Source organism: Enoplosus armatus, chromosome 1 (genome assembly GCF_043641665.1).
Source record: "Enoplosus armatus isolate fEnoArm2 chromosome 1, fEnoArm2.hap1, whole genome shotgun sequence".
NCBI classification, from domain to species: domain Eukaryota; kingdom Metazoa; phylum Chordata; class Actinopteri; order Centrarchiformes; family Enoplosidae; genus Enoplosus; species Enoplosus armatus.
In genome coordinates this window covers 30,145,575-30,157,144 of record NC_092180.1, presented here as the reverse complement: position 1 = coordinate 30,157,144, position 11,570 = coordinate 30,145,575, and the positions used below count along the sequence as shown (strand labels likewise).

Below are 11,570 nucleotides of genomic sequence, written 5' to 3'. Positions count from 1 at the left end.
CCTTTGTCCTCTTGAGACGCTTGCCTTGCAGTCCCTTTTGTCCCATTTTTATCTGCGGCTTCTTACATTTTTCCTCCTTTCATTTTACATCACACTGAGGGGATTTAAAAAATAAAAAAAATTGATGTGAACACGTGCTGCAGGGTTAGGTGGTGTGGGTTTTGTGTGTGTGGGGGGGGGGGGGGGGGTTCGGTAGAGGACAGGTCTAGTTGAGGGAAGACTTTTTCAGCATCTATTTCCTGTTTCTTTGGCGTTGCCCCAGATTGACTCTCAGGTAATGTCAGAATCTACCTCTGCAGGTGAGACTAACTGTGAAAGAAGAGGCACGAGTCACCACAGCTTTGGAGAGCTTTATTTAAAAAAAGAAAAAAAAAAATGATGAGCCCACAACCCCCTCTTTGATTGTACAATGTTCTTATAGCCCTGTCTTGCTTTTCAATAAACATTTTGTAGAATTTGCAATAACCAGATTTTTTTTTCTCTTCCTCTTAGTGATTATTGGGTCTCGTGTCGTTTGTATTGTGCAGCAAAGTTCACATGAATGAGATACTTGCTTTATTTTTTTTGAAAAGTTATAAAAGTTTTATTGCAATTTGTGGTGCAGCAAACAAAACATAGCGATTTCACATTACGTAAGAACACACAGGAAGAGAGGGGAAACAAAAAAAAAAAAGAAAGAGGCGTTCCCCTCAAATGCACTGATCTGGTCCCCACACCTTTCACTCAAGCCAAATACTGAAGAGTTTATGTACCTTAGGGACAGGAGGCAAACACAGCAGGGAATGTTTCTTCAAGGGACAGCCAAGTGTCAGCTAACTGCTTTTTTTTTCTCTAATAAATCAGACGGGAAATAAAAAAAAAAGGTATGAAAGAACGCTTCCCTTGACACATCACACAGTTCGGACGGATGAGATCAGGTTTCCCAAAAGCATTTCAGTGCTCAGATAATCTTCTTACTGTCTGGGTTTCCTTGAATACTTTCGTCTTGAGGGAAGGGAATCTAGTGGTGTTCTGGCTTCTCACAGTGTCCAATGACCTCCACGGTTTTCCTTGATGAGCCCTTTGAAATGAACTGGTCTTATTAACTTTGTGCACGTGAAGGTTTCCTGCTCGCTCAGAGTCCTCCAATCCCTCTCCCCAAAACACTGGCGATCCCGCCACCTGAGCAGGTAGAACACTGCATTATCTTATTCCAAGTGCTTAAGTGCTTTTGGGTACCTGGGCCGAGGTGTAAGCAGGATGAACCTGAATCCAACTGTCTGTTAGCAGGGGCGGTGGGGGGTGTTGACGCCGTCTCTGACTCTCCACATAGTTCATTCGTGTGGAGAGCAGACTTTTCATTTCGCACTCGAGATAAGCCAGAGAGGGGGAAACGGGGCCGGGCCGGGCTGGGTCTTGAGCTCAGGGCGAGGAGGAGGGGTCGTGCCTGGAGAGAGACTCGGTCGAGGGGAGGCCCAGCTAGGTTATGATCCCTGAGCCTCCAGCTCTGATGCAGGGGTGTTGTCCGGCTCCTCATCATTGTAGATATTCTCCGCCTGGGAGAAGAACAGGGGGGGAGGGGGAGGGGGCGTTAATGTACATCCTCAGTCTTTGGCTGAACGGCAGCAGCTCAACATGCAAACAGCTCACACTGGAGAGTACCCTCAGCGATAGAGACAGGCCTTTATTTATTATTTATAAGAATATATATATATATATATATATAGCTCTAATCTAACAATGCATTGTATTTCATTATATATAAGATTATCATATGATTTGTTGGTGATGGGTGAAGAGAAGACGGGTCTGCATAACAGACAGACTTTTCTGACGCGCAGCCAGGCTGTGGCAGGCCAGCAACGGACACTCGGAGTCTCGAAAGGTGGCAGCTGCAGGTTACCGGTAAGCTACGCTGTGTTGTCTTTAAGTGTTTTGGGGGGGGGGGGTTTTCTTCGGACGCATGCAAGTAGGCGGGGGTGGAGAGAGAAAAAAAAAGGAATCCTTGGAGAATTCGCCGATCCTGTTTTCTATTTGGACAACTGGAACATCTCTCATTTGTGTGTGTGTGTGTCTGTATTCACCATCTGCCAGACTTGCATGATGTTGTCCTCGGACACTGAGCAGATGACCCAGGGTTCATTGGGGTTCCAGGAGAAGTCCGAGATCTTGGCTGTGTGGCCACCGTGGATGAACTGATGGTGGTAAACAGGCAAGCAGGACTTAATTGACTAGTAACATTTGAGAGGCTGTTTCACCTTGTTCTGTAGTTACGTCATTGACCACCCAGTCGATGTGATTGTATTATTAAAGTGAGTAGAAGTGAAAACTGGCATTTCAGAGTATTGAGAGGATCTCCAAATGATGAGTGAACCGTGAAGGTGACTCTGAATAAAATGACTTACCAGCAGCTCTGGTGGGCCGTCCTCGGCATCTTCAGCCGACTGCTCCTCCCCGATTTTACTAGAAAACAAACAAACAAACAAGCACCAACAAAAAAAAAAAAAAAGTCATTGAGTAACATTTACCACATTGTGTGACCGTTTTTTAAAAATGTTTAAAGTTATTAACGGTCTTCATGAACACTACACCCGCACATTGGTATGAACTTGATTACGCGTCGTCACAGTATTATCAGGTAAAATGCTTTCCTCTAAATCTTAACTTGCCACAAATCGAGGGTTGGGTATCACGGTTCCGAGTTGGAACCGATTCCAAATTTCCAAGAACCGTGGATTATCGGGTCCTACTTTTTGCATATTTCACTCGCGCTCTCGAGTGAACGGCAGTGAGCTTTTTAACAGTCCATAAAGGTTGACGTGGACCTCCACTGTGAAGAAGCCTTTACTTCAACGCGGCCTGAATCTGAAGGAGTGCACCGTGTTCGATGTGCTGCGGTCGCCCCCCCCAGTGATGAGACAACATGTTGGTTATTAAACCATCATCTGAAAGCAACAATGTAATCTCCCGACATGCTATACAAAGGTCGTAGTGTGTGTATTCCTTACAGATGAGTGATGTACAACAAAAAAAAAACAGTTTTCACCTTCTAACAGCAGAACTAAATACTGTGTCGCCTGAACATATTTTGCTCAAAACTTGAACTACACTGCTTCACATAAAAAAAAAAGGGTGTGGTGCACGGTTTTACCTGAGATCCCAGACATTGAGACGGCGGTCGGTGCCGCTGGAGGCCAGGATGGTCTCGTTGTGAGGGGACCATTGTACCTGATCAACGGGACAGTTGGTTACAGGCATGTCAATGTAGTGACAGTACTATAGCAGCGTTAATGTTTGAATGAAAGTACTACTGCTCTGCCTGCAGAGCTCAGAGACAGGCTTGTGTCAAGATACAGATCTGGGGAAAGCCACACACAAAAAAAAATGGCTTTTTAATGGAATGGAGTTCTGCCTTTTGCATGCATATGTAGACAAAGTATTTTCTATTCTATGAACGTTAAACCTTCAGCTTTTGCCAGGAGGCCAAATATTATAGTTAAGAGGGCCAGATTTTAGGTTTTGGATCTCTTAAGTGATTCCATTGACAGTATTATTGAATCTTTTTTTTTTTTTAACTGCAGACTGACATTCATACAGAGCTGGACTGGACAAATAATAAAAAAAAAAAAAAACACATGGAAGCAATTGAAGTTCTTACCTGGAAAATTTCATCTTTGTGGGACTCAAAGGAGTGGAGCTTCAGTTTGAGGTTCCTTAGATCCCACAGTGCAACAGTCTGAGAGAAACAAAACAAACTTTGCATTAAAGTATTTACACCAATTTTGTTCAAAGAGTTCAGGGTGTATTTTTGCCTCTTCTTCTCTACCTTATCAGCAGAACCGCTAGCGAGAATGAACTCGCTGTAGGGGTTGAAGCTCAGACAGTTGACCTCAGCGGTGTGAGCATCTACCGAGTGGCTGGCTTTAGATGTGTTGTTGGACCGGGTGTCCCATCTGGTGGAGGGGCAGGGGACAGGGACATCATTTATTTGGTTAGAAATAAAAAAACAGCCAACAGTTCACACATTCGTACCAACCACCTACATCATGAGTTTCTGGTCGTCAGCCACGGAGCCGAACAGGGATTCGTGGAGCAAATGCCAGGAAACATCTTCCACCACTGCGGTGTGGCCGGTGAAGATGGTCTTGGCATCCACAATCTTCCCTTCCTTTGGGCCGGCCCCGATGTCCCATAGACAGATGGTCTGGAGAAATAAAAATAAAATGGGGAGCACAATAAATGTTTTATCCTCTTGCTACAATGATCAGTAATAAACTACATCGCTGAGCATACCAACAATTTGTCATCATAACTTCTTTTTCCGACAAAGCCCTCAGTGGTTTGAGGCCCGCAGCAATGAACGGTCAGTGGAAAATCAAACCGATGCACCCCCACAGCCTGATCAGATAAAAGATGTCTTTTAAAAAAGGTGCACCCCCGGTTTCTCTTTCTGCTTTTGTTCCCACGGCACTCCCCGTGCTTTAGGGGGCGAGTTCCTGAACCTACAATTCGGCAGAGAGAGCTGGACCGACAGCCAACCTGTCTTGAAGGACACCGACGCTCTGGAGAGCCAGTCGGCAGGGTGGAACTGGTCTGGTCCACTTGCTCCGGTTTGTCCACCTCCTACTGTGGGTGGGGCTCTTTTATCGATTTAATGATACATTGTTGATCGTTTAAAAGTCATCGCGCATAAGTGTGAAAGAATAGCTAAATTAGCGCCACTGTTTGCAAACAGAACATAAAAATGACCCCCCCCCACATTAAGTGATCCATTTCAACTTCTCTGCTGGCTTCCTAACTGGTTTTCATGGGCTCTCGATTGTAGCACTGGACATTAAAAACTGTCCTGCTCCACAGTGGGGCCCTACAGCTTTAACCATCACGTTGAAACATTTTCAACTGCAGTAACATGTAAAGGGAGTCCTGTTCATCACATCCACTAGCGTCTTTAATAATTGGGTATAATCACACTGTCTTTTAAATTCACTCGGCGTTCATTCTGAAATCTTTGCACCCTTCTTTCAGGCACATTCTCCGATCAGCACTGGATGGCCAGTAAATGACGGCCCTGTTGGCTTTTAGTTCCTGTCACTTACATGGTCATCGGAGGCACTGAGGAGGTTGCCGCTGAGGTTGGGATTCCAGGAAAGGCCATACCCTTCTTTCTGGTGGCCTTTCAGCCTCAAGTCAGGACTACACTCCCCACTGGGATCTAAAACACACAAACACGCACTGCATTCACCTTCATGATGTACCATTCACTAGAGCGTGAGCACTCTGATGCATGTAGTCTTAAGTGTAAAAGCACAGCAGTGATCCAACCTGGCTTAGTTGGGTGCTTATTGTAGTCGAAGACCAGCACATCAGAGGTGGGAGTCTTGGTGGCAATGATGCAGTGATTCTGGGGCATGTAGCGGGCTCGGTTAACCTCTCCCTCGTGGTTTATCTTGATCTCGATCTCGATCTTCCCACTGACTGAACCGAATCCACCAAACTCTGACAAGAGAATACAATCAGACTGCAGTACACCCAAGGTAGGAAATGGACACCAGACACGTAACAACTTTCTTGTGTATGCTAGATTGAGGTTTACCTTAAAAGTTGTTCAGTGGCCATACTAACATGCTAACACTACCTCTAGCAACACACCAAAGGAGCAGTGAGCCTACAGCACACCGACACACCGCTGGGCACCCATCAACATACCTGCTGGAAGACAGAATAACACAGATTCAGCATGAGGATTGAATGGAACATCTTGACTCATTGACTCTCTCGCCATATAAAATGACTGAGTGAATCAATGTTTCAACCGGTTTCTGACAAAGACTGTGTGTCTATCAACGCTTGCATGGCTTTGTCACTTTCAAGAGTTCAATAATTGGGTGTCTTAGTGTGGACACAATGCAAATGTCAGCCTTTATTTAGGTTCAAGCTTGCGTAAAACCAATCTGAAGGTACTCTGTTGATTGTGTTTGCAAGATCTACACTTCTGCTAACAGAGAGCACTGACAGATATTGAGCTGCTGGTAATGTGCCATAAAATGAAAAGACTGCAAGCTGATAAACAATGCAGCTTTCTACTACAAAAAGCTTCTGCAAATATTTTATGGAGGTAGGAAACACGTTAGGCCTTACAGATGCACAGTTTGTATTTTGGGGAGAATCAATGAATGTAAACAAATATTACACTGTCCACTTTGTTTGTGCGTTTCTATGTGTACACCTACTCCCCCCGACCATACAAACACCCTCTTTAAAGCAGCAACAAGCAATGTCAAAAGTATTCTACGGCAGCACTCCTGGTGTATTTACCTCCTTTCTCGCTGTCGTAGTGTGAGGCGTCAAACTGGGCATCATCATTTGGTACCTGGACGCTGGCAATCACAAGGTGATTCTGCTCATCTGATGTATGGGTCCCCAAAACCAGCCTGTGAACGGTGTAGTCCTTCCCCTCAGGCCTGCAGAGTTCCCACAACATGGACATCATTTTAATCTATACTTGGTGGCAAAAATAGCTTTGGCCTTTCAGTTTGACATTAGAGCACGGCTTTTGGTATGGAAACAAGGTGGGAAGGCTGCTGATAATAAATGGAAAATAGTAACACAGTAACCTTTTAATGAATCTCTTAGTGTATTCATATTTGGTAATATCAGTCACACTTGTGACTTGAGACAACAGACAGGGATGTCCTTTTGAATTTCATTGCAGTCGTAGCCGTCTTTAATACTAGCAACTGGCAAAAAGATATAGCCAGAAGCATCCATAACTGATAAAAGCTACGCATGATATCTGGGCCAATCACTTCCAATGATAATTGGCACCAAGTTTTTATCCAATCGACAACTTACAAATGCATTTTTGCTTTAGTGATTCTGAGACACCAAAAATGCGTTTTATATTTCTTCTTGCAGATTTGAAAGCATAACATAAATAATACACTATTAAAAAATGAATTTCCATAAACCTACACTGAAGAATAAAAAAATACAAGATGAATGAGAATATCTAACAAAATAAATGTATAAACCACAATAATAACTTTGGTCACAAACCCAAATTGGAGAATGCACAACAGGTTTAAACTTGCTTTAGGTGCCACACACAGTGAAGTCCACTCGAGGTGAAAATCCTCCAACTTGACTGAATGTTTTTTTTTAATTTTCAAGATGAATCACTGTAACAAGACAGTCTGCCCCCTCTCAGCTGCAGAGACTTGCTTATGCCACACCCAGCAAGTCAGTCAGTCAGAATACACATCTGGCAGCGCCTCGCCTCCACCCTGCTGCTCCTGAGCCATGAGGGAGAATCAGCGATTGAACATGCCTGACATTTGCAACATCTCACAGATCCGATCACTGTGGGCGATTACATTTCAGCATTCAGCAGTATATGAAATCTGTGTATGGCCACTACCTGAGTAGGTTTATCTGTTCTCTTTTGAATTTAGTAACCACAAATCAAATCAAAAGTTCAGTTTAAGTTCCTGTTAAGTTGTTATGCTCAGCCACTGTCTCGTGTGCACTTTTCTACAGTGGCTGAAAGAGCTCAACACTGCAACTTAAAATAACAATGATTCAGAATTTGCTTGTGTTTTGTCTGGTAGCTCGTGTTTTTTGCGCTCACTTGCTTAATTGGGTCACACAGTATCAGGGCTTGTTGAACCCACAAACAGACTGCGTCTTGAAATGGGAGACCCTGTGACTGTTAACTCACTGTCCCTCCAACATCCTTGCAAAAGGATGAAAGACCATCCCAGCGAGGGTAGGGGGCTGTGCCGCATGAACCTTTTGTCACCTCTTCAGATGACTCATTGTCAAATAAATGTCCATACAGCCAATCACACAGCACTTGTTTATTTTGTCAGACAATGTCATGATAATAACAAAATAATGATGTGATCAGCAGCAACTTGGGAATGCTGATGTCTTGTTCTTGTTCAGCTTGTTCTGTTGTCTGACAACAGAAAAATATATAGACATGTGACACGTACACTGTCACACGTATCATGCTTATTTCAGCTCTAGATTTTTATTATGGGACTGCACTAGAGTAGTCCTGAGCAGAGCGCTCCAATAACTCAGACAGACTGAGCGGGTGGATGAGCGTCCCTGTACTTGGTGGGTGATGCTGTTCCTAGATCAGATGACCTGCTGGGGGCGTGGCTGAGTATGGTGACTGTATAGTTGTGACATCACAACCTTACGGAAGTCCCGACGGCTCGTTTTAAAGGCACAGTGTCTGAATACGGACTGTGCGCATTTCTCTGTGGACTGAGTGTTTTGATACTTTCACAGTATTTATACAGCAACTACAGCTGCTTTATAATCCAACAAGACATGGACATCTCACTTTCTACAATATGGGACCTTTAAAACGAGGCATAGGTTATCAGAGAGCAGGAGGGGATTGGGCTGAGTCTGTCCCACACCTGACCAGATGTTGGCTTGGATGCACAATTTTGTTGTATGCGGACCCAAGAGAGGACCATGAGAAATAGATGTAAAGAGATGTAAAGAGAGAAGCAGAACAGAAGAGCTGCACGTGACTGTCTGGTTGTGGAGGAGGAAACAAGTTGACAAGGACACATGTTGACATTGTTGCTGGGGTTTAAGCCGTGTTTTATGTGCAGCAAGATGGAGACAATGTAAATACCTGCTGACATCTGGAAGCCACTGGACAGTAAGGCTGGGCCACTCCAGCGCATGAGTCATCACCAGGTCGTACAGGAAAGGTGTGTTTTTCTTCCAAATCTTGTACTCCTCATTGATGACCCTTTCTTCCACTGCATCATCATACACTTTGACAGAACAGCATAGCGTAAGTTTCTGGTATACGGGCAAATATTGGAAGCTGCTGTATATTTTTATTAGAACACATGTAGGCATTTAATCGGGGAAAGTTGATTAAGCACACTTAAATACGGTTACATAGTAACTATAACCGGTCTGGTAATGCCGGCCAATGCACTCGAGTAATTGGGAATCGTTAACAAACAAGTCCGCCTTGCGTTGGTTAACGTTAAACCAACAAACTGTTCAATAATCGTAGATGTCAGGGTATTCTGTATAACTAACTATCCTTCCTGAAATCAGAACTGATGCAATGATCTCTTCCGCGCATTAGTTACGGCATATTTTGGCGAAGCAGGCTGAGGCAGCGTAACAACAAGCAAACAATGACTCAAGTTGAAATAAGTGCTGTTTGACGCATTGAATGTACACTGAACTTATAGAGTGGAGGTTTGACACGCAGTTCTTTTAAAAAACACACTTGCAACCGAGAAACAGCACACAGACTGGTTGAAACCAATAAGCCTCCTGATAGTACTTTACTAAGCTAGCGTGTCATGCTAGCGCCCACGGCAGAGTTGAACGGCTGCGGAGCTCACACAAAGCCACACACGAGGAAAACAGGCCACCGCTTAGTACGCTAGGTAGTTTCTAGCAAACCTACCCTCTTTATCAGCCATTATCCAAACTCTGCGCTGTGTCACGATGCTCGAAAGCAAAGTAACTAGGTATACGCTGGTTTCGTTTATGCCGCTCTTCCCCTAGCTCTCACTGCTCGGGTTGTATCACTCCTTCCTTTTCAGCGCCGAATTACTCGATGCCGATTGCGCATGCGTTAGTGCGCGCATACCGACGAGGGCCAACAGTGCGCGCGGACTGCGCATTGAGGGGGGCGCAGACAAACTGGGGCCCTGCTCCAACACTGAGCCTTTCCACCACCTCTAACATGGAGAATATAATTCTGGCTATGCACATACGCCTTTGTTATACGGCTTTAGACAAAGATAACACATACGCAGTATATAAATGTTTATATCTAATGTTTACGTTCAGGGAAAATAGTACTGTTGTGCGGTGAGAAGTCTAGAAAGACATCAGGCAGCATGTTAATGTTAGCATATGAACTGGTAGCACGTTTAGTAATGCTAATGTTTTGTAAGGGTCTAAGAATGGAAGAGTGTCTCACCCATGCAAACCTGTTGTTTTATGGTGCGTAATGAGCATTACAAGCCTCGCCATGCATTCCAATTAGTTTATTTTGTAAAAGTCTCATCCATAAACAGCAAAAAACAGTTTACAGTAAATTACAAACCTTGAAAATGCAAAACATGTTCCAAATACAAGCATAACAAAGATTTGAAGCAAATTAAAAAAAAACAAAAAAAACATGAGTTTACATACAGAAGGTGTGTTCACCAGCTATCATTAAAAAATAAATAGGTCTATATCTCATGGCAATAAGAGTGGAAGCAAAGTAACAGCAACTGGCTAAGAGTTGAAAGACAGAGCAGTCTGGTGTCATCTTTGATCAAAATAAGTAAACTCTCACAGGGACAATGATAGGTGGCGATTGGCAATTTCAAAATGCATTATCACACTTAAATGTTTCAGCTGAAAACCGTGTTCACAGCCCCCCCCCCCCCCCCCTTTCCTTAACGTGGTTCATTGTACTGTCCAGGTTCCTCTAAGTCCATCGCACACTAACGGATATCTTCATTTACATACTAAGAACCAACAGACGCTTCCATGTAAGAATGATCTGGAGTACAACGGTAGAGCATGCCACTATAAAAAGCTTTGAAATATACAGTGATCTATTTCACAGATACACAGAAGAACGAGGTATCACTTTCCATAAAAAGATGAGCTGTTGCCTAGAGCAGTCCAAGTAGAATAGTGGTCCTATATTCTACAACAAAAGTAAAATATACAGATATAGTTAGTATGGAGTTACAATGTGTAACCCAGTTGTGCACAACACTTCATACATTTATCTATGTATTTCCATTCATCTTTTTCTGGTTACATAAAAGAGTAACATATAGGGTGATGGATAATGTCCGACAGTTACTGAATATTCCATAAGTCCCTCCCACAATTATCCTTGTAAAAAAGCAATTTCAAGCTACGACTAGAGTGATCAGTACACTGCAATACCCAACATATATCATAGATGGTACGAGAGTATATATATATATATGGAGTTCTTATCAAATGCATTTGTACACAGTGACAGGTGATCATCAGTGATACAATACAGATAGGTATGCACGGGCCAGTATAAATACTGATTGATGAATATCTACACTATGTGTGATTATGAAGTACTGGGAAGAACACGAGCCACCTGACATGATGGTGTTACATCATGTCACATACCGAGTAGAGATGCACCAATACTGTATTTCGTTGTGACACAGATTTCACAAACTACTAAAGAGGCAGTAATCTTTTTTTTTTTTTTACTGTTCCATAGCACATACGCGTAAAACATATGTACTGTCGGGAGTACCAGGGTTGTGGATAAATACCAGTGACCTTGTAGCTGAAAAAGTGATTTGAATTTTAGAAGGACATTAGGTTAAAATGCCCGAAACAGGCCTATGATTAAGACTAGCAGGTTCACAGTTCACTCGTGACCGTTTCACATCCTGTTTGTGAGTTTTGGAGCTTTCATTAGCCATAAAAAAAGTAAGTGGCTAATTATTGTCTTAGAAATTTAACTGCAGCAGGTTTGTCCCGAAGTCTTATGTTAACTTAAAGCCTTTCCACTCTGATACTCGTGCTGTTTTCCATTA

General features: G+C 43.3%; 1 protein-coding gene across 1 annotated transcript; it reads right to left on the bottom strand.

The window, feature by feature from the left end:
* Nucleotides 1-337: 337 nt before the first annotated feature.
* LOC139307811 (histone-binding protein RBBP7) lies at nt 338-9,533 on the bottom strand. The gene is made up of 12 exons (XM_070931190.1): nt 9,437-9,533; nt 8,636-8,780; nt 6,295-6,440; nt 5,302-5,475; nt 5,076-5,191; nt 4,023-4,183; nt 3,806-3,932; nt 3,638-3,715; nt 3,131-3,207; nt 2,385-2,442; nt 2,064-2,174; nt 338-1,535 (listed from the first exon to the last, which is right to left on the bottom strand). The coding sequence occupies exons 1-12, from the start codon at nt 9,450-9,452 to the stop codon at nt 1,464-1,466; spliced, it is 1,281 nt and encodes a 426-aa protein (XP_070787291.1). The 5' UTR covers nt 9,453-9,533; the 3' UTR covers nt 338-1,463.
* Nucleotides 9,534-11,570: the final 2,037 nt, after the last annotated feature.